Genomic DNA, 27,965 nt, shown 5'->3' with positions numbered 1-27,965 from the left:
TCTCCTCACTAGCTATGGCACTTTAAAAAACAAACACAATGTTGTCTTTTGTTTTTTCCTTTTTTAAAAAAAAAAAAAAAAAGTTTCGTTTTGTTAGAAGTGTAAAAGCGGTTCTGCAGCTCAAGCACCTTTCAGGTTTCAGCTACAGGTTGCTACATTTTGTTGTAGTTGCTCTTGCTGAAACGCAAAGACATTCTAAACAATAAATTAACAATTTTAAGACTACTCCAATTGCACGTGTAGTGTAGCGCATTAAGAAAGTTTAAAAAGCATCGGGAGAGCAAATGCTGTCTCTCCTTTGTGTCTCACACATTCACACTTGAGCTCACACAGGATTCTCAGGAATCAGTGAAGAAAGCTTGGAGTGTATTTGACAAAGCAAGGAAAAGTGATGAGAAATGTCCCGAGTCGTCACACATAATGACGACTGCTGCTACTGTGCAGTTTGATGTCATTCTGTCTTGATGTAGTTGTAAAAGGCGTATGATCGGTTCAGCCCCTAAAACTGAACAACAACTCCATAACATTCAGAAAAGATGACCCTCAGTGGCAGGTCGAGGGTCTCTGATCCGGTTTGATAAGGCCAGTTCAGAAACGGCTGTTGAACCAACTCACACATTCAGAGGTTAAAAACAAAATAAACATTTCAACAGTGACAAGTTTTATCTTCGTTGTGTATAAATTAGAGCATTTATTTAGAAACTTGTTCAGCTTGTGAAAAAAAAAAAAAAGAATTGATGTGAAATTTTCCCTGAACCCACCGTGTCAAAAACATCTCCCACAAAAGTCACACCTTCATCATAGGAGAAAACACAAATAAGCCCCAAATGTTTCATTGCAATGAAACTTCATGCAAATAGAACAGAACAACAATAGGCTAATAGGAATAGAAGAATAGTAGTCATAAGAACAATAATAATAGTAAATAGTAAATAAAATAAAAAATAATCTTACAATGCAAACATGACAGTAGTAAATGCCTCCAGGTCTTATTGCTACAGTATCTTACTTACAGTGTTGCAATTCCACTCATTCTTTGCCTGCATACCCCCCCCCCAAGCCCCCTACTCCCTCTGATTCACAGTTTAACAAGGGAAAATATAAACATCGTTCACAAAAAAAACTTCATTGTCCGAGTTTGAATTCACTGTCCCAGCGCTGCTCCAATCACAGCTCACTAAAGGATTTCCCTCACTGTCCCGAAAGCAGCAAAAATAAACAGTAAACATGAGCGTACACTGGTGACGAGAGGCGCACGCTGAAATAACAGTGTTTGTTTTCTGTTGGTCTTCTTAAGCTACATATTAATGCTCGTCATATAATCAGGGCTCTAGAAAGATTTGAACAGTGAAATCATGCTCTACTTGCACAGACAGACAAACATACATCTATCAAAGCCTTGTCTGGGCAGATTCTGTTGCCGACATTTGTCATTTTACTCTAAAAAGATATTTTTTTTTTATAATGAATTTGTTGTAAATTTTGCAAAAATATTAAAACCCTCTTTTTATGCAAAGTCAGAAAAAAGAGCTGCTCCCTGAGAGATGCTGTGTAGTGCATCCAGCTTTTATGCGCGAGTGATTGTCTTTATTTTTACACTGGCCTCTGATCTGTGGGTGGGGTCAAGGGAAAGTAGGCGGGACTTTGGAATACAGGAACAGTTTGATGAAATCATGCACAGAAAGAATGTGAGTGCCGGAGCTGCTTATCAGTGCTTTAGTTGTTTAAATGTGCTTTGGAGAGTTGGTGCGTTTGCTACAAGTGTGAATCCATCAGTGGAAAGAGAAGAAGTTACAACACTCGCTTAATGTTAGCAGGTATCAATTATATTGCTTCATTTCTCAAGGAAGCTCTTGTGGTTTTGGTGAGATCTCAAACGTTCTGGATTGAAAAGTAGTGCATTAATGATAATCTCAAAACACAAAAAGCACGAACAGTTGTGAATCTCACAAAATGGCCAAATAAATGATTGTCTATCAGAGCTTCCAAAGGTTAAATGTTAGAGATGATCGAAACCAGTTTCCATTTTGTCTCGTGACATCAATGCTTTTTTTTTTTTTTTTACATTGAAAACCCAGCAAAGCCCATCGTAAAATATTTACAAAGTTGAAGTGATTTATGGATATATTCTGCAATCATGTATTACAAATAGTGCATTTTAGTGAAAAGTTTAAGGAGGGAGGAAAAGGAGGAGTACGATCAGAGGCTGCGTGGAAGTTATTGCTCTTTAGAGAACGGGTCCTTCATGAGTGATTGACATCCAAGGACTGGATTGTGCAAATAGTGATTAAAAGTCTCATAAGTGAAGTCAATTAATGGTTTGCTGTATTTATGTCACATTTTTTTTTCTCTAGTTAGGAATTAAATCCACTTCGAAGCCCATTGGGCTGTGAAGCTTATGCTACAAAATGTTTGAATTGAGTGTGGGTGGAGGGGTGGGGATGATTGTGAGGTCCTGGTTTCCCCTTATTTGTTTCTGCTTGATTGTTCAAAAGCTGTCCACTTTTTTTTTTTTTTATTTGATTATTGCAGCGAGGAAATAAATGATTGATATTAGGCAAACCTGCCTGATTTTTCTGTTAAAATAAAATTATTTACGTATATATCTTCACCTTGAAAAGTAGTAGCCATTATTTAAAAAGAAATCCTTCATATGCTCTCTTTACATCTCTAAGTTCTGACCAGAAGGATGCAGAGCCTTCTTTACATATGAACAAAATCCAGACAAGGCTTCTAAATATCAACAAGCCAAAATTTCACCAGTTTCACCCCCATTTCCTAGTGCTTGTCCTAGTTTTCTTTTACAACTCAACTTTACAAATTCTGTACACATCAAACTATCAAATCAAATAAAAACACAGACAAGGTAATCAGCCACAGTGGGCCGCTGTATATTTAAATTAAGACTAACTTATATTAACAGAACAAGTAGTAATACTGGAATCTGCTCTCCACTAGAGGATTATCTACAGTAGCTTCTCTAAGTCAAAACTTCCCTTCCCCATCCAGCTCTTTCAACTTCACAAAGACTTTATGTGAAATAAAAACTAAACCATAACAGTTTTTTTTCTTTTTCTTAAAGTTAAATCAAATTAACTTACCCCTTTAAAAAAAACAGACAGCTTACAATTGTTTCTAGAGGATTTAAAGACTGTACATTTCTGGTCAGTCAGTTCAGTTCAGCAGACAGGTGGAAGGCCCGCCCAGGTCGTTGCTCAGTTGCTTCATATATACATTCTTCAGACTGTATCGGTGAACATGATGGGATAAGTGCTGGACATTCCTAGTAATGTTGGCGGTAACTCCGCATTTCTACCAGATGACGACGCCTCGTCCTCCAGCCTGTAATCTGCCCGGGAAAGCTGGGAAGTATGTGGTTGCCACAGTGAGGAAATGTTTAATGCTGTCATTGTGTCACATGTGGTTGCCTTGTATTCTTGGTCCTCTGCTGTTTGCCTTTGGCTGGCAGGGAGTCACTTAGGGATGGCCATGACAGAGTTTGGGTCAGGGTTGAAGAGTTCTTTGTAGAGCGGCGGGAAGAGGACGTTGACTGTTTCTGGATGGAGCTGCTGAAAGGCCTGGAGCTCCTCGGTGTGGAGCGTGCACAAGGCTGACAATGTAGGGATTCGGCTGATCAGCTGCAACGTGGAAGAGGAAGAATATAAAGTGTGAAAAACTCTAAACTTGGTTGATTCCTGCAATTTACTCTGCTTGGTTTTTATCTTTTTATTTACTGCTCAGGTATGACAGATCTCGACACAAACACTTGACAAACCTTAGCTAGTGCGTCTTCGTCCATATGGTTCTTTTGCATAATGTGCTGCAAAGCAAAGTAGATCTTCTCTTGGAGCTTTTGGACTTTTCGCGGCTCCATTAGCCATGGCCGATCTACGCAGACAATTACACAGAACAATTGATGTTATCCCTATCCATTTTTTTTTTTCAAATTAGACAACTGGTATATTGTCAAACACAATTTTCTAACTTATTCCATTTTCTAAAATTCTTACAGCTGTGTTGCGATTGACAGATAGTAACATGTCATATTTTAATAATAGCAGATCTAAGCATATTTCAGCCACACATACATTACTTTAGCAAAGTGATGTTATTCATAAAGGCAACCAGGTGATGATAAATCAAAAAAAAATTAAAGAAAAAGAAAGGGAAGAAAAACCAGGTATGTGTGATTGTGTGCGCGTGCGCGAGCGTGCGAGCGATAATTTTATTGCACAATTATTGCCTCAGCAGGTTTCCATCGAGTAAAAAATATTTCTTTCTGGAGTCTATGTTGGTGGGTTTGGTTTTAGCCAATTAATTGTAATACATTGAATTGGTGCTGTTGTCATTATTTCTAAGAGATATTTTCTAGCTTTTCCATCAATGCCTGCTGGTATTAGGCCGAGAATTGCCACTCTAGGATCTTAAGATGGGTTTTGATGGAATACATTTTCAAGAGCTTCAAAAACATTGTCCAAAAACTGTTTCTGTTTTCTTACAGGCCCAAAATAATGTGAGTATGGTTGCCTATTTGTGTGCCACAGTTTATTCAGCAATTATTTGAGTGCGTTGATCCCATTTTAGAAACATTTTCTGGTGTTTGAAAAAAATCTCATTATTACTTTCCACTTAAACTCCCTCCAAGTATTTGAGTTGGTCATTGCATGTGCCATAGTGCAGACTTCCTCCCACTTCTAATTAGGTATATCTACATTCATTTCAGATTCCCACTTCTCCTTTGTATGTAATGTGCTATTTGAAGTCATGCTTGTAAATGCTGATGATTCGCTTCCCCACATTACCTGTTTGTTTTTTATGCTTATCCATTTTTAAGGTAACATCTTGCATTTTTTTTTTATTACTTCCTTTACATTTTCTATTTTAATAAACCTGCAGGACACACACTGACCTGTGGAAATTAGCACAGCTGCTGAGAACAGAGCGATCTCCTCCTCTGTCAGCTGCAGCGAGCACAAACTCTTGGCAAAGTCAAACACTGCACTCACTAAATCATCACAGCCTTTGGAGGGAAGCACATAGAGGAGGAGAAGGTCATTGCACTTATTCCAGTCATGTACTGTATATACTGATGAACAAAAAGAACACACCTCACAAGAAATAAAGGAGTTTATATTTCACATATCAGTCTTACCTAGAGCTTTAAACATCTGCATACCCCCGTACTTCCCCTCAAAGAGTACAGTGTTGTTCAGAGGATTGAAAGCTCTGCACATCCGCACCAAAACTACCTCCAGACAGCCTGAAAGAAGTACACAGGCACACAATGAGTGACAACTTAAACATTCAAACGTAATTAAAAAGTTGGACAAATGTACTCCGACAATGAGTTAATATTTTCACAGGTGATTATTTGTTTGTGTGACTGTTAGAAGAATTACATGAAAAGTAGTTATCGGATTGTGAGAAAATTTTTACCAAAGATAGACCAGCTTATGCCATGGAAGAATGGCAGGAGGAGGAGCACCGGATCAATATACTGAATATGGATCAGTTTCAAATATAGAAAAACTTACTCCACCAAGTTTCATCAGGATTGGATCCGGATTGTGCTTTTTTAAAAAAATGGAGGTGCCCATACATTTGGACCTACTGTATCTACTGTCTTCTTCCAAGCCTTTAAAGTGTGAATGATCATGGTACCAGGATCAGGATATTTGGTGCTTGATGGAGGTTTGTTTCTCTTGTTATATTTATTCATAGCATTTAACACTGGCCTGCTCAACCAACAGGTGTTGGTGTTGTTGACACTTGGTGTGGTTGGTATCAGGTACAAAGTGTTTCTTGGGTAAGGGGATCTGTATAGACTTTTATTTTGAAATAACTGAAAAGCAAATTGCTGTGGCTTACGACTTCAAAATAGCGAAAAAAAAAAAACAACCGTAGCAAACAAAATTGGTGCGTTATATAGAAATATCAAATGCATTGGTGTGGTTTTAGTGGGTTACACACAAATTAAAACCCATAAAGAGTGTGAAGATATTTTTCTCAAGCAGCCTGTGCTAAAGGTTAAGTGTTCCAGTGCACATTAGCTCACCTGACTTTAGAAGCAGGATCTGGTCGTTTTGGCACAGCTCCATGAACCCTGAGATGCGCTTGGCAAACTCCACTACATACTGGATAGCGTGGGTGATCTGGATGGCACACTGCTGCCACAGCACGTCACGAGGCTGCAAAACATGAATTAAAAAGCCCTTTTTATGCTTCTTATGGATTTCTTTATATCTTAAAACTCGGGTACTGAAGATGTTCCCATGAATTTCCAAAGAGCAAAAGTCATTAGTACACAAAAACTATTAGTGTTAATTACGATCTGTGATCTCATAAAAGCTTTTCTTAAAGTTAATAAGTTGCTGGTTTTTTCTAGTGTATTTATACATTTGCACATGTTTCTCAAGGGTTTAATGTGGGAGACAGGTCTTAAATGTTGATCTGTCCATGTAAATTATCATAAAAGACAAGAATAAAAAAAAGAGGTAAAAAAGTCCAAAGATCTAATTGTTATGAGTAAATGTGCTGGTTTTCATTTTATTTATTTATTTTCGTTTATTTTGAGTTGGTTGAAGGTGAAGAGGCAGATTCCTCTCACCAGAAGTGGTAAAAGTACTGATCTTCAGTACTCAAGTAAAAGTATAGAAAATATAAATAAAAACTGACTGGTAAATGTAAAAGTATTGAAGTTGCTTTCTTACTTGAGTAAAAGTAAAAAAATACATGCTACTAAATGTACTTAAGTAAAAAAGTAAAAAGTAAAAAAAATGTCCGTTAAATAATAAGACAGCAGCAGAACTAGTAGAATACTGGTACATGGAAACAAGTGTTACCCTTGAACACCTGAATTCAGCACTCATAATAAATACAATTTATAAATAAAAATGTTCCAAGAAAAAAATGCAAATGCTCAATTAAACCCAGAGCATCTTTGAGTTTAACATTTTCAAAAACTTGAACATTTTTGCATCTTTTTACATCGTGACGCCATCTTCGATGGTCTTAAAAGTAACGAGTTAATTTTTTTAAATGTAAGGAGTAGAAAGCACAGCTATTTGTTTAAAAAAGTAAGGAGTAAAAGTGAAAAGTCGCCAAAAAATAAATACTCAAGTAAAGTATAGATACCAGAAAAAAACTACTTAAATACAGTAACTGTATTTGTACTTTGTTACTTGTCACCTCTGGCTTTCATTAACAATGTTTGTTAGTTGTCTTAAAGGGGACATATCATGTTAAATCCACTTTTTTAGCCCTTAAATGCATTTTGTTGTATATTTAGAGTGTTTAGAAGTACAGAAAAGCTCAAATTAGTCTCTTCAGGTGCTCCGTTGATATCTTTCTATTCTGTTTTGGTCATATTTTTCAATCTGTTTCGATTTTTTGATTCTTTATTACATTTTTTGAACAATAACGTCACAGTATTTGCAGCGGAACTGCCAAATTAGGACATCGACTCCAGGTCCAACACGTCGAGCAATCCGCCATTTTTATTTCTCGCTTTTATTTTGTAGTCCAAGCTCAAGGATGCCGAAGTTACGAGAGGATAAGTCAAAATGTTCGGTTGTTGAATGTAGTAACCCACACGCTTCATTACAACGTCTCCCAGCATCAGAACCTTTTAGAAGTGCCTGGTTGAGTTTTATTTTTCAGGGAAATGTACCCCCATCTGTGGGTAAGGTCATTTTTGTGTACGCGAAGCACTTCAAGGATGACTGCTTCGCCAGTATAAAGAAGGATTTGCCGAAAGACTTTGTCTGATTGACGGTTCAATTCCTTCTATCTTTCGAGACGATGAACAGAGCACTTCGGTAAGCTGTAAATAACGCTAAAAGTGTGATGATAAGACGTCCCTGTCATTGTTTTGTTAGCATTAGCAGTTGCATCGTCTTCAGACTTCATATGTTAGCGCTGTGTGCTCGTTTTAGATCCTTGATGATATGGCCTATGTGATTTAATTTAAGTCTAAAGTTTTCATTAGTCATTTCATTTTGCTGTTTTTGTCTTTGAAAAGACTGTATTAAAATGCATTTCGTGACGTTAGCTTGGCGCTAGTGTTAGCTCGGTGCTTGTGTTAGCTCAGTTGTTAGGGTTCTGCAGGTTCATCATCTTCATTTTCATCTCGCTCCGCCGGGTCAGACTCTGGCTGGAACATGTAAAGCTGGATGGACAAGTCTTCCGTTGTTGACATTTTGTAAATAACGTGTGAATAAACTTTTTCTGCGCCACTAGACAATCGTATCTCTTCTATCAAACTACAAAAATGGCCGAAGAGGGTGGAGTTGAACCGAGTGTCACCTCTGCAACCTGGAGAGGGGGCGGGGTATGAAGTGTCTCATTTGCATTTAAAGAGACCGCACCAAAACGAGTTGCTCTCAGAAGCACATCAGAAAAGGGTAGAAACTGTGGAGCTATAATAATGAGGAATTCAGACCCAAACATTGCAGTTCCGCTTTATATAGACCACAACTGTATGATTTCTATGTAAAAAGGAAGGATTTAAAAGCATGATATGTCTCCTTTAATTAGTTCAATGTTTAATATTTTCTTTGTTTTGGTGCTGATTCAGATTTCAGTTGCAGGTGAGAGCTCCACCTGTGACCAGTTGTCCTGATTGGCCTGTATGCTATAAAGTCAGGCTGCTGGTCGGTCACTGGGAGAGACATATCTGAGTAGATAGGAGCTGAAGAAAGAAGTGAATGAATGTTTGAACCTGGTTTTGGCAAACTGGACTGTAATTTAGAAATAAAAAGTTGTATGTACAAGTACTTCCTCTGATGAAAAGGTTGTCTTCTTTTCATCTAGTGTGTTTTGGACTGAGGCATAACCCAAATTAATCTAGAATTGAAATTGATACTGTAATTTCACCTTAGCAGAGAACCAGTGTGTGGTTGCCTTTAGAATGGACTGGCCCACTGTCTGCATTCTGGCCTGAGTAAGAACCTAAACATGAGCTATAGATGGCGTTTTACATTATGAGAAGCCTTTTGTTTGACGCCATGAAAAGAACATTTATCTAAATTGACACCTTGGACCCAGTAAATATTGCTCAAAATGACTATTACTATCGCTACAACAAGACAAAAACTAGCATCTGTAGCTGTGTTTCCATGAATAGATTTTCATTAAAAAAAACCCCATTATTTCTAAATGTCAACAAAGTATAATTGTGCTTTGAACGTGTTTCCATTTAAGGTTGTTTTGGGCGGGAGTCTCATAACTCCCATGAAATCTCATCCCATGAGACTTCGCCGCAGGAAGATAGACGCTCAAAATCACCTTATTCCTTTGTTGTTTCACGTCTAATGTGGCAGTAATAATTTTTAAGTATAATGCTAAGAAATGTCCCGGTCTCCTCTTCTGTCCACAAGTACCGTGCCATGTTTACTCGGAGAAGTGGTCATGTGACCAGGTACCTCATGTTCTGTGAGGTGTATTTGCGGAAAAAGTGTTCCCATAGTGCTTTTGTGACACATTTCAATATCGAAACGTCTGAAATTCCTCCTCATGAAAGCGTAAAAACCTTTTTAGCAATATGTGAGTGTTTTTTCGAAATTCAGGTGTTTTCAGTACCAGTTTTTATTGTGCTGTTTAGATTTTGCTTGCTTCCAAGGGTAATGGAAAGGCAGCTAATGTAACAGCATGATGAATCCAAATCCTGATAGAAAACTCACCTTGCTCTGATACATCTTGACCTCCTCATAGGAATGTGTCTGCCACACTAGCTGCTGGAGCTCATCTGTCGTGTACTGACACGTCTCCAAGTGGGACTTGATGATATTCTGAGCAATACGATCTAGACGGGAAGAATAATTACATCAATTTATCTACTGCACAGATCTTTTACTACTGATCTTTACAAATGTAGAATTCACATGTACTGTATATATATCCATGTACAGTTTATCATGAACTCAGCCTTGCATATATTAGTCAGACATTGGCTCAGCTACTTGTTTAAGCCTCTTCTATCTCATGTACTTTTCCCAGATTAGGGTTCTGACTCACTATCACTTTGTAAGTAATGAATGGTTGTGGTGTAATTTGCATTAAACTGCAGGTTCTTACCTAGTTCTCCCATGCTGACATTGTTGGGCCCGAGCGGACTCTCTTGATAACCGTTGTAGCTAAAGAGGTTTGGAACCGGGGTCAAGTCATAAACCGGCTCCTGCTTAATATGCTTCATGCCCGATATGTCCAACCCTGATTGGTCCGGAGAGGGCTGAGTGGAGTCCATCCCATAGTAGCCTGCTGGGACTCCGTTACCGTGACCACCTTTCGGTAAGTCGATGACGTGACCGTTGGCGTAAGTGCCGCCAATTTCATGGTTTAGTGTTGAAAGTCCGTTGGTTAGACTGGATGAGTAAACACGAGCTAGAGCTTCTGCTTCTCCTGTCTGCTGCTGCCGCTGCTCCTGCAGGCGTGCCTGGTGCTTCTGGACCTCTGCGTACAGGCTGTCGCGTTGCTTCTTGGACATGCGACCAAACTTGACCGCTGCATGGGACAAGAAAAAATACCAAAATGAGAGTGAGAAAATAAAAATATAAAATGATGATGACAATGTGATGCTCGGGTAAAAGCATCTCAGATACATGTGTTTGTTCTTTTACCCTTTCATTACATTTAATTTCATTTGTTGATTATTTAAAAGGGACAATGCACATTAACAGACAGACATGCTGAAAATGAGCCAGAGTTAGCCAAAAGAGGCTTGTTTTCAAATGGTGTCCCTCGCCAGATTTTAAAAGGCAACCTAAAATGTAATAGGTATTCAAATACAGGAGGAGAATACAACATGACAAAAGAGAACAGATATGACAAAAAACAAAATAAATAATGATAGAACAAAGCACCAAGCCTGGACTAAAACTCTTGGAATTGCCGCACATTAAATTACAATGGGAACTCGGTTCAAACAAAATAGTTAATCCATACTTAACACAAGACAAACAGACAATGTACAAAAATGTAAATAAAACAAAAGGCTGTCAGTGTGACCAAAAATAGGTGATCAAGAAGCCATATTTTTAGCTGTCAAGAAAGGGAGGTGTATGTCCTGTAAATGAAAGTAATGCTCCTTACCATCTCTGGACATTCCCAGGGCGAGACATTTCTGCAAGCGGCAGTGTTGGCAGCGGTTGCGGTTGGTTCTGTCGATGAGGCAGTTCCTCTGACGGGGGCAGGAGTACGCGGCATTGTTCTGCTGACTTCGTCTGAAGAAACCCTGGTGACACAACAACAGAGATATGATGCCTCGCTGACACGCTCGGCTCAGACTGTGCATGTTGTGCAGTGTTGAATGCAGCCCCTCTGAGCTCATAGATATCAATGAAACAACACTCACCTTGCATCCCTCACATGTAATGACTCCGTAGTGGATGCCTGAAGATTTGTCTCCACAGATTTTGCATGGTATAACTTCGATTTGGGCTACAAAAAAAGTGACAGAGAGAGGGAAATTGTGTTAAAATCAAATTTTGGATATACCAAAGGGTTTCTCTAAGCCTAACACCTCATTCACTCAGCTTTTGGTGTCAGAGCTCAAGAGGTGGTCACATTTCTGGTCCCTTCCCATGACGTTGAACCAGAAATGAGCTAACATTCTGCATTCAATTTCCTTTTCTGTGACTGACTCTAAATTTGCAAGGGCACAGTGACATGCAGGCACTCTTCACATTCTGTCCAGATAGGTGTATCCTAATCACAGGAACGCTGAGGCCTTCCACACACATAGATGACACGCACACACACACACGTGCAAACACATAAAAACAGACTCCTGCAAGTGTTCGTATTAAAAAGAACACATTATACTACCAACAACCGAACTCAACCTTGAGCTTTTACACACACACACACACACACACACACATGCGCGCTCAGGTGTTTTCAAATCAAATTATCTTCTCATAGTAGATGTAGAATCCCTCGTCTCCACCACGTTAGAGCTTACTCACTGTGTATAGGCAGCTCCATGTACAGTCATTAAAGGCACAGAAAGGAAACAACAGAAACTATTCAAGCACACACCCCTGGGTGTCTATCCAGCCTACTCTCCATAATGTATGGAAGACGTGGTATGATATGGACGTAGAGGCAAGCAGGTATGCTGCTGAGATGGCACAGTCTATAAAGAGATTAGGCAGTCCATCTAATCCTAAATTATTTCTCGGCGAGCTGGTTCCCTTCACTGCTCAGCACGAGCTTAGCCACAGCTGAAATAGCCATGGTCTGTAATCTCCTCGTTTTCTCCCAGACAAGCCTGATTTAAACATTTTATAAGATGTTATACTACTGAATATAGTGAGGAGCAATATATGTTCTGTGTTTTTTACCATGTTTTATCCATATTTATTTGCATTAATGTGTGAGCGCATGGAGTGAACATGCGCTCACAAGCATTTGTATTTTATGGTATGTGTTCAGGCTTCTGGTTAAGTGTGAATCCAAAATTGTGTGTGTGTGTGTGTGTGTGAGAGGATATTTGCGTATGAGGATCAGTGAAAGCACTTCTGTCTCTCCAGCATCTGAGCCGAGGTGGGATAAATCTTTAGCTGCACCTTAAGGAGTCTGACCACTTCAACATGAATGATATAAACTGGGTTTAAAGGACATTAACGTTTAGGACTAAGTACAAAATATATCTTTCAGCAGTTAAATATATCTAATGTGTTTGACAGTAAGAGGCTGTTTTAAAACCACAAATCAGCGGAGAGTTCTTTCTATAATTCTCACCTCACTAGGAGCTACATAGCAGCAATTGTGTTTTCTGTTTTATTAAAAAGATATCTCACAGCATTAAAAATAGATTTGTCGGATTGTGAGGCTGTGTGAGTCAAATTTGTTTCAGTCAAGCGTGCATGGTTGTGTGTGTGGGTGTAATGATGGACTGATGAGCTGTCTCAAGTGTGCATCCTCTGTGAGCTTGGATATACAGACGTTATGGCACTGAAATGTCATCAAAGCATTTAAAAAGAACTCTTGGATCTTTTGATATGAATTAAAGTATCTGAATAAATAGGTGAATACAGTTCTTTAATGAAAAACATTTCTAGAAAGTTTATCAAACTTTCTCTGCCCCCTGGTGGCTGTCAAGTTGTATGAACTGTCGTGCCATTAGCAACACATCCATTTGCTTTGGTTTCATTTTTATTATATTCAAAGATTTCTAAATTGGTTTTGTTATGTGAAACACTTGAATATTTCTAAAATATTGAAAGAAAGGATGCTAGAATAGCGTATTTATCATTTGCCGTTATAAGAAAAGTGTCTGCATGGTCTTCGCTGTCACGCTGTTACAGAAGACGTCAAAATATTCGAAGAACAAACAGCCTCTAAAGAATATTAAATCTGAATGTATGATTGTGAATTTCTCAGTGCTACTTTACTCCTGCAGCATCTTTGATAAAATAATAACACAATGTCAAACCTAAAGGAGCAGATTTCCAAATGAAGATCTATAGCAATACAGAAAAAAGGAGACAGACTTTTAGTGACACACTGTGATCTGTATGTAGTAGAGCATTATGTCTACATGAAATAAGTGCAATTTTCTTCCTAAAAATTAATGAATTCTTCTACTGTACCTGTTTGATCATGTTTACGGTCACAGTGATGTTCTGCTGCCTGTCTGAGCTCAAATTGTGCGTTAGGTGGAGTAGACCCTGAACCGGACTTAAAGCTGGGGTAGGTAGAATCGCTCCACGCTCCCTCCTAACCTCATGAACTAAACTCTGCGTGCACGCGCACACTGTGGAACTCTTTGCGATTGTTTTCTCCATAGAGACTAGAAACAAATGTAGGAACTTTATCTTGTGCTATTGGAGAGTTTTCTGATGTTTTAGAGACATGAAAGCATGTGTCACTAGCTGCTGTGAGGCCAGTAAGAGGGTCAGAGTCACAGCTGCTCCTCAAACACAAGCAGCCGATCTCAGCTGATCAGAGCAGACACACTCCGTTCACATTGCAGATGAATTGGGTCTGTTATTTCCACCTTAAGTCATTTTTAATGAGCTATTTATTCCGTCTGTTCTTACACTCTCTCTCTCGGACTCGGGGTGGACTGCATTGACTGAAAGCGGAACGCTTGCAGTTCGCTGCACACACCGACTCCGTGGACAGCGTTCCTCCAGAATACGTTTGTGCCTTTATTCTGTTGCTTCTCTACCTCGGTTTTCCTTTTTCCTCTTGCTTTGCTGTGTAACCGCTGTGCCAAAATCCGCTTTCGAAACTTCAGCTGGAGTATAACGCCGACTTTTGACAAGCAGCTCGAGCAGCCAATAGTAATGCTTAAAACAGCTCATGGGATTTGCCCTGTTGGTAAAATGATCTATGATTGGCTGAAGTCTAGTGTTACGCTCCTGTATTTCCAAAGCTCATTTACAGCGACTGGAGAAGAAGAAGAGATTCACTGTCCACTCAGAACACTTTGGATTCCAATATACAATATAATAAAAATAACACGATTATGGATTTTTTACCAAATAAAATAAAATAAAACTTACATACCCCAGCTTTAAGTCTGTCACGCAGCCTCTGATTAATAGCAATTCTGTTAAATCAAATAATAAATTGTAAAAAAAAAAAGTTAAATTGTGGGATCTTAGATTGGAAAACATGGGAGATCGAACTTTTTTCAAACTTAATTTCTAACTTCGGTTGTGGCCAGAGATCTGACCCATTTTCACCCAGTCTGCTCCAAACTGGGTCAGAGTCGCGCACTGGACTGGGATGGCACACGGGACTACATACACAGAGCTGTCAATGAACATGGCCAGCGACACTCTATTTATAGTCTTTAAAACAGGTCAGTTGCACCCTGGTTATGGCTGCTTTTAGGAGCCCGTGTGTATGAACGGTAAACAGATGAAAGGACAGCGTCACACCAGCCGGGCTTCCCAATCCTCTTACATTTTATGATTGTAACTGTTTGCGCCATACTGGTCTTTAAACTCCCTGATTAAAAATGTTAATCATAAAACTACTTAATCTCTCGCGGTTTACACAGTCTGAATGTCTTCAGCCCACACCTGCTGCCGTCTGACGCAGATATACATATTTATATTTCTGTGGAATTGTTGTTTTTTTCAAAGCTCTTTACATTTCTGTACCTTAGAGGAGTGTTTGTGTGTTTACTGTTTCTCTCCAGCGATAGCATTAAAGCTTGACTGATTTTTTTCTTTCTATTTGCCCATGGGACATTGTACTCTCTCTTAGTGGCCCATAATTATACCCTAAAGTGCAGGGGCGTGTGGGCACAAGCATTGTTGTCCTGCATGAGTTTGAGTGAGCTTCTTACTCATGAAAAGGACACAGAACAAAATATTGTATGTGTGCACATTAACGAGAGAGTGACAAAGTGTTGGCGAGGCGTGTGGGCGTGTGTATTGTTGAGCGTGAGAGTGCAAGCATGCATGTGTGTGTGTGTGTGATGCTCATTGCCAGTGGCGACTGTCAGGTACGATATTGGGAGATGGTCATGACAGCATTGCAGTTGCCAGGGTGACCACCCACTCGCCACACTCGTCTGGCTGTCACAGCAATGATGTGCTAAGCTGTCGCACTCATAGCAGGAAGTGATGTCATCCATGCACGGAGCCACCGCCGGCGTGTCATTGCTGTCCATCCTGTTCCCTTGTGTCAGCGAGCAGAGGCTTTGTGATATGTTTAAAGGACTCCCACGTCCTCAGACAGCAACAATACACGCTGGCTGCAGCCGAGGATTACACGTAGAGCATTAGTTGGGAGGTTTAGAGGATGCTGTGATTTTATTGTTTTCAAAGTTGGGATTTTTTAAATTGTTTCACAGTTTTTAAAGAAAACTTTAAGCTTCAAGGATGGGACATTTTTAATTCCTCAAACTAAGTAGATCTTTGAAAAAAAAGTAGTCCATGCAGCTTCTGACAAACATCCATTACAAAGTAAAACTTTAGTCAAATGAGCTTCTCCTTTTGTGTTTTCTGGTGTTATTTAGTTTATAGCTGTGTGTGTTTGGCGGAGTCCATCCAGTGAGTGACAGCAGCCAGCGCCAGTGTTATCCTGTAGTTATTATGTAAGAGCGGGACTGCAGTGCTGGCGATTCCTAAGCTGGGAGTAAGTTAAGGCCTGCACAATCTCCTGGGAGGGAAATAACTAACTCCCAATGACTTTCACTAAAGAACAAGGCAAAGACTAAAGTGAGAGTGTGCATGGTTGATCGTGAGGCTGCGCTCGCACGTGTGTCGTAGTAATTGATTTTTAATGAAGTGCTGATCTCTTGTGTATTTTCTGGGCTGGCCCTTTCTCTAAATAGATTCCTAATTATCTGCATTGCACTTCAAAAAAAAAAAAAAAAAAACCCAAGCAGCCTTGCACTGAGATTGTAGCAACAATTAGCTCCAACGGTTGTTTCTCCACGTGTGAATAATAAGGCCACTATGTGTAGCCCTGTATGTGTATGTGGACATCCTTCATTCATTCAGCTATATGTATTAGGCCTATGTGTCTACAATAGAAACATATCCTAAAGGAACGCATACGCATATTCTGCACAAACGCTTTACACAGGAGGTTTAGAGGGAGATATCGCAGTTTACAGAGTGGTTGAAATCACTTTCTAGCACAACTTTTGCTAGCGTTAGGTGCCTCAGAAATGCAAACGCGACTCCCACTGTAGTCCCTGGGGTGGGTTTGTTGGGGAGGAATGTGGGTGGTTTTTCTAACATGCATATCTTCTCCACAGTTAACTAGATATCTTTTGGGGGAAATAAAGGAGATCAGCACTTTACCCCCCACCACTCCTTGTTAAATCTGAACAACTGCCTCACTACTTTTAGATGTCGACATAGCTAAATTATACTACCACTGTTCGCCATCCACTCCACTTCAATCTGTTTCATTCGTCTCTGAGCGTTTCTCAGCGCAGTAAGTGTCTGTGTGACTGGGAAATGATTTCAGTTTCTCTATTTCATGATCTATTTCCATCTCTCAGCAAAACTCTCTCTCCCTGCCTGAGCTTCTTCTTTTTTTATTTTTTTTTTCTTTCCCCGCTGATGATGAAAAACATGGAGCGAACTTTTGGTGGTATGATTGCTGAGTGGATTAATGCACACAGCTGGGAATAGCTTATAGCGGCACTGCTTGGGTTATCTCCCCTGTGTCTCCTGTCATGTTTCCACATCACACCGTCCCATTAAAATCAATGAAGTACTACCACTGCGCATGGTTTCAAACGGACGTCGGCTGCGAGCTGTCATACTTTTCTCTCTGTGTCTATTTTCACTGTCGGAAACATCAAAGAAACGATCCTAAGGATTCTTGATACAAATAAAAAATAATATAAAACATATTATACCGCCTTTCATCCACCTCTATCACCACGGCTCCTTACTTGCCTCATTTAATGATGCAGACACGACTGTACAGTACTTGAGGGACTTTGTGTTGGGAGACCTGTGGCCTCGTGGGGTTATGAGCCTACTGAGCTTCAATTAACAACTTTCCTCAATCCTCCTTTTCTGACTTTAGTGTCAGTTGTTCAAAAACAGACTTCATATATTTTACACTTCTCATTATTTAGTGTTAATGATTGTTTTAGCTGTTTCTAAATGTTAAATGATCAGATCAGAAACGGTTAATTTAAACACCACAGATGGGAGCATTGTATTTACATTTTCATAGATTAGAGTCAGCATGTTAGAACCTGTTCAAGGAGCAATATTGACTATTGAGTCATATGTTCCAGTCAGCTGAGGTTAATGGAAAACCAATAAAGATTTCTGGAATTTGGACTGTTGGGAGTTCTGAATAGCATTACGTTGGTCAAAGACAGTGTGAGCAAGTTGCATTATGATTAGTTGAATGTCCGATAGCTCACAATGCAGTGCAGTGGTGTGTGTACTTCTTCTATCTTCTCCTAATGGCCGCTGACACAGTCAAGCATGGAGGCTGCTGCCAGTGACATCATTTCCCACAACACCTCCGACTTTCACATTGTGTGCTTCAGTCGGGAAGGGACGCAGCCTTTTGTGTTGCTGAGTGATGTTGTTGTCACCGCTGACTGATCAAGTGAATAATAAAGAAAAATATGTAGAAAAGCTGAAAAGTCTGAGAATATTCTTGAACGCCAGCAATGAATATCTGTTAGTGCAGATATTCTCAACTGGTGGGTCGGGACCCAAAAATAAATAAATAATGTCTCTCAAGTTGGAGTTGTCTTTTGTTTTGAAAGATTTTTTTTTTTTTTGACAGGCATGCTGTGAAATGCATGTTGCACAGGAGAATCTATAGCTTTATGCTTGAAAAAAGATTATATATGTGTGTTTTCAACAGCTATTTTTGAAAAACTAAATTTGGTTGGTTGAATTCTAAAAAAAAGTTGGTCGCAGAACCCCTGTGTTAGTGGAAGCATCTATATGTGTGAAAAGTGTACCTTGCCACAGTTGCTGTTGTTGTTTTGTGGTGTGCAGTGCAGTGTGTAACATAGTAATAATCATAATGCCATGCTGTGGGCTTTTCCCCTCCCCCACCCCCATCCCTTACTGCCATGTCTTTGTCCACAATGAGATGTAGACACTAGACAGTCTCACTGTAGGTGTACTAATGTACATTCACCCCCAACTCACTCACACACACACACACCTACAAACAGTCAAAAAAACAGTCAATGTGACCCCCCCCCCTCATGCTGTATGTCAGAGGGCATGAGCTTGTCCAGCTTGCCATGCGGCCCTAAAGCACTCTGGGTAATTGCTCAGATAGCAGGTCTGGGATCAGCTGTGGTTTGCTCATAGAATATTGTGCCACAGCTTGATTGGACGGCATGGAGAGGGAACAGAAGGGGGCCACTGGCAGCGCATCGATTCACACACACACACGCACGTGCACACACACACAAACACGGTCAGACATGCTTGAATGCATTCATAACTACAACTTTTTTAACTGACTTTAAAGAATAATTCATGTTTTAACTATCCCTTACATCCCACACCCAACACAGACAAACACATACACTCATTCACACTTCTAGGTGCAGCATGCAGCATCCTCAGATGGATGAGAGAAAAAGGAGGCGTGGGAAAAAATCCACAGGGTGAACCCAGCCCCTGCTTGATCTCCCACCCATACACACACACCCACACAAGCAGTCTGCCCATCTGCCTCCTCAGATCTGCCTCTCATGGTCACTGTACGCACACACACTCCAACCCCCTGGGTGACCTGTAGGACCCTGACGGCCTTTGACCTTTCCTTTAGGACCCAAAGAGTGCATCAGCGTGGAAGGAGCAAGTCCAAGTGTGAGAGCGCTGCATCTGGTCATTACTATCCTGAAACCAACCATGAGAATGCACACACACTGAGGCACTGCTTCTGCTGAAGTAAACATGCAAACACACACACACACACACACACACACACACACACACACACACACACACACACACACACACACACACACACACACACACACACACACACGGGTGGAAGCCTTCCATACATATTTCCTTTCCTTCCCTCTTACACTTTCAAGCGTTTTGCTTTGTTCAATTATTATGAGACAGCAAAGGTTGCACCTTAATGGGATTATAATCTTTAATTCCTGATTCAGAAAACAACATTTGTGGTTGTGGTTGTCCATTCTCTTTTAACCTGACGCGCCCCTCCAACTGTGGTGTTTCTGTTGAGCCTAATTGTAAATGACAGTATGTATGTGTGTGTGTGTGTGTTTGATGGGGGAGGGAGAGAAAAGGTGGCTGTCCCAGTGCAGAAGCAGAAGGACACTGCTCAGGCCTTACTGGGTTTTCAGTCGTTATGTAATATAAAGTCACTAAAGAAACTGCAATTTGCATGAACTTCCTCTTTTTTCTCAAGCTGATTGGATATTACGGACTTGTGTTTCTATTCACACTGATGACATTTAAAAACATGCAAAGTGCATTAATTGCACCGCTAAGGCAAAAAGAAGATCATTCAAAAATGTTTTCACAGAGGAATAGTTCATATAAGGCTGTGATAGCAATCATTTGGATTGTTATTTATATATATAAAAAAATTATAGAAAAAAAAGTGTGTATAGTAGATTAAAAGAATAGTGTGTAGTATATTTTGTTGAATATGAATAAGGTGAATTAAACAGGTTTAAGGGAACTTTTGTTTTGATAAAAGCAAGTGTGAAGGTATTATTACAAACTTGAGAAAAACAATAAAATGAACGAATAAATCAAATGAAAATGCTAATTTGGCACAGTATTTCTTCTGATGTCTCTTGTCCTCATAGAAGGTGTTTCTAACCAAAACTCCTATATAACAAGTGAGCATTGGGACACACTGCTATAGCAGTAACAGTACCTCTGTCCTTCTTCCCTTACCTGTTCTCCCTTAACCCTGTTTACTTTAACCACCTGCACTGCCCTCTATGGTTATGTGTACTTTCCAATAAAGTTTGATCCATAATTGGTGATGATTACCAATATGCACTGTATAGCAGTAAGTGGTGTGTATCATGAGTAAACCAGCTTTGCTTTTTTTCAGTAAAAGTCATCGCGTCTGGAAAGCTGGCACAGGTTGCTTTCATTTAACCTTCAAAACCCTGTTAAATGATTATGGTTTGACACTTGCCAAATGCATACATTATTGTCAAACACCAGTTTAACTGTTAAATGTTCCTAATAAAATGATGGTGCACACACTTTATGAAGGTGTATAGTTTATAATTCACATCAGTCAAACTCAAGGTCCGGGGCCATAATCTGGCCCTTCACAGCATCCGATTCGGCCGATTGTGTAAATTACCAAATAATTCAGATGTAAATTGTTGTTGAAAGAACTCAAAATGTTTCCAAAATCCTGCAGTTCTTCTCAAATTATTCCACAAAACGTACCCAAATTAAATACAAATTGGTCAAAAAATAAATACATCAAACGACATTTAAGTATCTGTTACTTATTGCTTGGATATTGTTGATGCCTTCCATACTTTATGTCTGATTTATAACTGGAAGTGCCAACTTGGGCACATTCATGTTGAAATTGTTAATTTTCCCACCTAAAACTTTGACACCCCCTGGTTATGATCTGAGATGAGTCTGAGAACTCATTCATGCTAAAAGGTTTGAAGTTTGACTCTCAGGTACAGTAACAAGTTCCACCAAATCGTCTTTAAATACCCACCTCTGGAGTACTGAGGATTAGAGCTGAGTGAAAAAATCCATTAAATCGATCTTGTATGAATCGATTTCATTGAAATTTTCCAAAATCAAATCATAGGTGCTGAAATCAATTTTTTTTACTCTAACCCCAGTAATCTTGTGCTATAGTATGGTGTTATCAAAGTCGACTACTGCACCTGCTCAACGCCAGAGTGCATTAAATTCAGTGCAAACATGGCAGACAAAGCTCCGCTGTGTAAGACGCCCCAACTATAGTCAGAAGTTTGGAACCATCTTATTAATATCCAAGTAAAATTTGAAAGATCAATACTGAATCCAAACCAAATCAATGCCTTATTAATCGTAATTGAATTGATTTAGGAAATTGGCCATGATATCCAGCTCTACTGAGCATCACATTAGTTTCCTTTCTTCATCTTTCAGACCAGAAGCTTCACAGGTTTCGTGTGTTCATTGATTCAAAAAGAGGATATTACAGCACTCTGCACCCTTCCTTTGAATAAGAGCTCCTTTGAAAGCACCACAGTATCATTAGTACTTGAGTAATGACTGTGCGTCTCTCAGCGTAAAGCAGTCCGTCTGCTTTAAACTAAACCCCAGCATATGAATAACTTCCCAGTTACGTTTACATCTGTTTTAAAAAAGAGTTTCAGATGCACGCCTGTTTCACTGTGTCCTTTTAAGTGAGTGTGTGAGCATGCACACGTGTGATTGTGTGCGTATGTGTGTGTGTGTGTGTGTGTGTCCTCTCCCAGGGACGTCTGCTAATAGCTCGCCTCGGGCAACAATTTAACTCAGCCTAACAAGGTTCTCCCTAAAGTGGCCCCAGGGGCATCTCTAACAGAAGCAAATTGATCACAAAGACGATCACACAGCTCAGCTCGGCTCGACCCAGCCGTCTCCGCTCTTCACCTGCTTTCTCTCTCTCTCTATCGCTCTCTTTCTCATTCCCTGGTAGGACCATTTAACAGAACATGTTACAAACATTAAATCACAGTTGTGTGTGCAAAGATAAATCAGTCTTACTTTCCTAATTGCATCCACTTTGCAACCTCACATTAACAGCCACTTCTTAGGATACACACACATAACGGAGGAGAGAGATCTCAGGATTTGGATACAGTCAGAAAGAGAGAGAGAGAGTTAGGTGTGTTGTGGAGGGAGTGAGAGGTAGACCTAATAAGAGTCCTTTCAATGAGATTACAAGCACTAAAACAGGCTAATCTTTGTCATTAAGAAAAGATGCCACAGTGGGCTAAGTCATATTATAGGCTTATTGAAGCCCGTGCATGCAATTCACCTGTCGACAGTGAGCAGAGTGAAGGCATGTGCTAACATCACACAGCTGGTGTGCATTTTGGAAAAGCCTTTCATTTACTTTTCCAGATCTATTTGAAAAGTGAAAGGACAAAAGGATCATTTTTACTGAATAAACAGAGTTGCAAAGCTAATTTGTGCTTTAAAAATACACTTGTGTAGCATTTTTTTTTAACTCTTGTTTTAATCAAAAAGCATGATATCATCGTCTTACTCTCCATGTGTCTATGTTCATATATGTTGCAAATGTGTGTGCATAAAGTGAAGGCAGGAGAGCTGCACTCACTGTCTCACGCCTTCAGTATAAGGCCTAATCTGCATTGAGCGCACTGAGCCAAAGTCTGAGAGGCATTTTGTAAGAGTGGACTTTGGAGTCAATGAGTGCAGGTACTTGTGAATTTCATTGCTCATGTCCACTTTAGTGCCTGGAAGCGATCGAATGACAGGACAGTTTGAATCTGCGTGAAAAAAAAGAGCGTTTGCTAGTGAGCGTCTGTGTGCATATGTTTGAGCATTAGTTTTCTTTGCTCATGTTGGTACACATGCACACATTCCTTATCACACTCTTATATAACTCACAACTACACCCTTTTATATCCTTATCTCGCTTATTTACGCAAACACACCGTCGCCTTGTCACTTCATTTTTGTTACCAAACATGTATGCATTTATTGGCTGCTCCCTTTCACCATCAGACAAGTTGTAGAAAGGCAAAGTTTTATTTAATATTGTTTGATTTTAATTCCACGTTAATGTTTATCTTATCTTCCTCCTCATGTAGCCAGACTCTTTATTGATGATATGATTTGCGTTCTTCACACAAACCTTGTTTCTAAGTATAAAACTTCTTTTCCAATGATAAACGTCTCTCTGTTTGTACTTCTCTCCTTCCCTGTGTTTAATAAGCGAAGCCACCCTCTTCCCCAGGTTTTACTTGAATGCAAATTGGAGGAAAATGTGAATATTGAATTGAATATCATTGTGTGTCCACTGAGACACGCTGCCTTCATGGATGAGTAAAACTGACAAAACAGAAGGAGCTGTCAGAGGACTCCATGACTTCAAGGCAGATTTAGGAGTTTAGGAGTGGTTCAGGCTGAAATCCCTCCCGGCTGAGATAAAGTGGAGAAACAAACTGAAGCGTACAGCGTAGCCCACGCTTTTGTGTGCATAAAGATTTAAGGAGAAGAGGGAGAATTTACAAAGAAGGGGAAAAAACAGATTGCCTCGACGGCCCTAGACTGGCGCGCAGGGATAAAATCAACATGGAGTGCATGCTGAGCACATGCTAAACAAACACAGGCTATGATAGCGGCTCAGCCGGACCCAAGTGACATCCAGGCCACACACACAAAGACACAGATTGGATAGTTTCATGAGAAAAGGGTCAGACAGACACCCTTAGTGCAGGAGTAGGTTATGGATCTCCAATAGAGGAAAGGGAAACCAGAATGTGAGATTGTGCATCTGTGTGTAACATTGGGAATGTGTTGCAACAACACTCATGTGGTACCTCAGTCAGTCAGTAGGACTGCGTTTAGGGATTAACAGTGCAGCCTGCTTGGGCTTGGGGTAATCTCTCCTCTCTTCTTACATAACACTGGGCCATTAGTCAGCACAAAAACACAATAAACAACACACTACAGTAGTTGGAGATCCTCTAAGACAAGTGTCCACCTTTGAGAACAGGCAAATACAAGTTGAATATGGAAATGTAGGGATGTGATGGAACTCTGTGACTGACGCTGCTTTTGATTTGCTCAAAGGACACTTTAATAGACTGAAGTGGAGCTCATGTACTATGAGAGTTAATTCTGACTGAATCCTCCTTTGGGAAAGGCTTTTATCAACCTAATAAATTATATTTAAAGCTGTAAGAGTTTGATGGCACAACAGATTCAGTCAGAAGCAGTAAATACATAGACACGTATTTAGGAGAATCACTAAACCCACTTGATAGTTCCCTATTACAAGCTGTTGAACGAGCAATTCCAGGCAGTTTTTTTCTGCTTTAAGAGAAAAATGTTAAATTTGCGTTGATGTCACCCAAGTTATGTGGCATAGATTTATCTAAACCGACTGTTTCCGTTGGCTTCGACCAAAATTGATCTCGGGAAGCTTTCAAAGTGGACAAATCAATGTCCTCACAAGCCTCCGACGCAAAGCTGGATGGAACTAATTCTATTGGCAAGAGGCTGTCATGCGTAGTATTGCAGCTGTGCGTGTGTGTGTGTGTGTGTGTGTGTGTGTTATCTTTCTGGGTAATGTGAAAACAATGAAATTGGAAAAATCTTTCCACAGTCTCCTCCATTTCCTGTCACATTTTCTTTTCCTCATCACCACACTGATTTGCTGCCCACCTCACACACCACACACTCGGCCGGTTGCTGTCATCATATCTGTTCCTATGAGGAAGAAGCCTGGTACGCAGTGATTGACGCACATCACCAATAGAGGAGATCAAGTGGCAGCATGAGTCTGGTCCTCTCCTCTTGAGCCCTCGGACGCTGAACCCTTTGAACTGTTTGACCCAGAGCATCTCCATGAAGCCTCATAGCCACAACAGCACAAACACAAACTAATGAGGAACATTATAATAATGGGATCATTCAGAGCTCAGAGATGACTGGACTGGACTTTGCACTGCATGGGCAAATTTGACAAGAATTATTTTTTTAAATCCATATGCGGTCACAATTGTTGATTTTGTAGTAATTTTTAAGTAGTAGCGTACTACTTGTATAATAGATGTTTAATCTTAAGGTGTTGTTTCAATGAATAAATAAACATATATATGATGTGGAAATAAAATTAGGAACAAACTCAAACAAGAAAACCCACCCCCAAATTGAACATGCCAACTTCCTTCCCTGGGTTTTACAAAAACTATCTCCATGCTCCTGCACTAACTACGGAAATAATAAAAACAATTATCCTATGCAACACTGAGTCACATTTAAAAACCCCACAATGCCGTGTTTGATGAGATGCAGAAAAGCACCCAGTGATGATATTATGTCTGTTTTTTCTCTCTGGCTGTTGCTGGCGGGCCGATGGGGTGACATCATCTTCGGTCAGGGCTTCAGGAGTTGTGGCTATTGTTAAATGATAATTACCACGGCTCATGAGGGACCTCTATTTTTTTATAACCTTGTGGTTGTGAGCACATTTCTGTGTAAGGGCAGCCGACTCATGCACACACACACACACACACACACACACACACACACACACACACACACACACACAGGTTGGGAGTGGGGGCCGCACGGCCCACACTGATTTAATTCTATCTGACAAAACCCTTTGGGGCGTGCAGAGGGAGAGAGGAAGATGGAGAGAGAGGGAGGACGAGCAAGAGAGAGATGGTGAAAAAGGGGTGAGAGAGACGCTTCAGGGGCCTCTTCTGCAAACCATGGCTATAAAGTGAAGGCTTTCGGTAACCCCCCACCACCATCGAAGCCTCTCACCTCTCATGCACGAGAGTGGTCGCAAGGCCCATTAAAATGTGGACAAAATACAAAGTGCATGGCAGAGAAGTTTGTAACAAGATCAGAGACTGAAGGTGAGAGGAGGGCACGTTTGGCCTTCCCATGGTTTGAGTTGCCTGGAGTTTGACGGCCTGAAGCTGGGAGAGCAGATAAGTTTAACAACAATCAAAATTCAAAGACCATAGATAGATAGATAGATAGATAGATAGATAGATAGATAGATAGATAGATAGATAGAGTTCTTAACAATGCTTTTCAAGCTGCAGTTGTTTATCATTATAATGGGCATTTTTTTTCCTAGTGGAAAGGACAATATAAAATCATCAAATAATTACTTTTAAATATTCTGATTAGGACATGCTGTTCTTAAAATTGTACCAATGTGTGTCTCCATTACAATAAAAAGTAAAGGGGAAAAAAATGCTCGATAACCTAATGGACAAACCAAATTTCTATACTCAATGAGGTACGCCTATATTTTAATAATTCTAATGCTCACTAGATTTTATTCTCTTTTGATTTCATTGTGAACTTGTAAGTCTCCACTTCTTGATTCACAATGTCCTCGAATATATTATCTTTTAGAAATGTCTACACAAACTAAGCTTTTTTTAAAATTATTTTTACATATTCTTATTATTGTTTTTGTTTAGTTTTTTCAACTTGCAGCATTGGGAGTTTGAGTCAGGCCAACGCACACATTAAAAGGATCAGTCGGCTGAAGGAGTGTTGCAACTTCATGTCAGGGACCATTGCACAACATAAAGAACAGCAAATAAAACAAATCATTCAACACTGAGCTGGAGATAATAAGGTTAAATATTAAAGCTCTGTGTTGGGCTCTAAATGACACACTGTTCTAATAAAGTTAGAGGCAAACAGAGTAGACTGGAACTGTAATCAAAGACTGGGTAAAGGTAGGAAGGGTTGTGACAGTGTGCGTGCGTGTGCGTAAAGGAAATGGGTTAGTGGAGCGCTTGAAAAGTAGCCTGTCCATCACACAGTCAATGAAGTTCATCAGGAGATTATTTTACAAAATGATTTCCCTGTTATAATAATGATTGTAATTACACTATGTTAGCTATAATAGTCTGGGAGAGATGAACTCAAAAAAACACCTGCCATGTGCCACCGAAATATCCAATCACACTTCAAAAGAGGTGATAATAAAACCATACCACACACTGAAGACGGTAAACAAGCTATAATAACTTTTTTTTTTTTTTTTTTTACATTAGCGACACAGTGGTTAGAGAAGCTTTAATGAAATTCGGTCACACTTTTGAGTTTGAGATACAGAAAGTGTCACAAACCCATTTTCAGATGTAATCAACTTTTTTCCAGCCGCATCAACCCTTGTGTGTTAGAATAAGGCTAAAGCGCGCTGATGCTGCTCGGCTTACCTCGCATGATGCCGGTGGTGCTGGAGCTGGTGCTGAGGCTCGCTTCCCAAAGCAGCAGTCATGAAGAAACGAACAGAAACTTATAAAAAACGGGGGGATTCTGGTTGGAAAAGATCCTCGTTTAAAAACGAGAGCGAGATGAGAGCGCGTGGTGCGCGTGGACGTCCGCTGGCTGTCCTGAGTGGGGACGTCTCTGCGCTAAAAGCATCCCAGAGCGGGGCGCAGGGAGGCGGGCTCGGGTCGCTCTGTGCGTCGGTGTCTGCGCTCTGGTCGATCTGCGGCCGCGGCTTTCATCACATCTGCGCTCTCACCTCTATGCCTGGGTTTCACTGTTTTCTGCTGCTGAGGGAGGGAAGAGAGGCCCGGATTGGACTGGAGCACTTTCTGCTCCGCCCACTCTCTCCTGCACACACACACACGCACGCACGCACACACACACACACACACACGCACACACACACACACACGCACGCACGCACGCACGCACGCACACACACACACACACACACACACACACACGCACGCACGCACACGCGCGCGCACGCACACACACACACACACATTGTGCAATAGAAATAATGTGTACATTGTCTGATAA

At 40.3% G+C, this 27,965-nt stretch overlaps 1 protein-coding gene across 1 annotated transcript; it reads right to left on the bottom strand.

The window, feature by feature from the left end:
• Nucleotides 1–80: 80 nt before the first annotated feature.
• rorb (RAR-related orphan receptor B) lies at nucleotides 81–27,691 on the bottom strand. Its single transcript, XM_028457534.1, has 10 exons — nucleotides 27,368–27,691; nucleotides 11,351–11,436; nucleotides 11,089–11,230; nucleotides 10,075–10,500; nucleotides 9,681–9,802; nucleotides 6,056–6,188; nucleotides 5,153–5,260; nucleotides 4,910–5,020; nucleotides 3,776–3,888; nucleotides 81–3,638 (listed from the first exon to the last, which is right to left on the bottom strand). Exons 1-10 carry the CDS (start codon nucleotides 27,372–27,374, stop codon nucleotides 3,474–3,476), a joined length of 1,413 nt encoding a protein of 470 aa, XP_028313335.1. The 5' UTR covers nucleotides 27,375–27,691; the 3' UTR covers nucleotides 81–3,473.
• Between the last annotated feature and the right edge of the window lie 274 nt (nucleotides 27,692–27,965).

This window comes from Gouania willdenowi, chromosome 9, assembly GCF_900634775.1.
Source record: "Gouania willdenowi chromosome 9, fGouWil2.1, whole genome shotgun sequence".
NCBI classification, from domain to species: Eukaryota; Metazoa; Chordata; class Actinopteri; order Blenniiformes; family Gobiesocidae; genus Gouania; species Gouania willdenowi.
Note: the sequence above shows the minus strand (reverse complement) of the source record. Positions and strands in the feature narration are given on the sequence as shown.

What these genes read in the sequence shown, in the direction of transcription:
- rorb (XM_028457534.1), bottom strand. An exon ending in CCTGGGAATGTCCAGAGATG is followed by an intron (nt 10,501 to 11,088) that starts GTAAGGAGCATT and finishes TGTCCCATGCAG; the next exon opens with CGGTCAAGTTTGGTCGCATG. An exon ending in TGTCAGCATGGGAGAACTAG is followed by an intron (nt 9,803 to 10,074) that starts GTAAGAACCTGC and finishes CTTCCCGTCTAG; the next exon opens with ATCGTATTGCTCAGAATATC.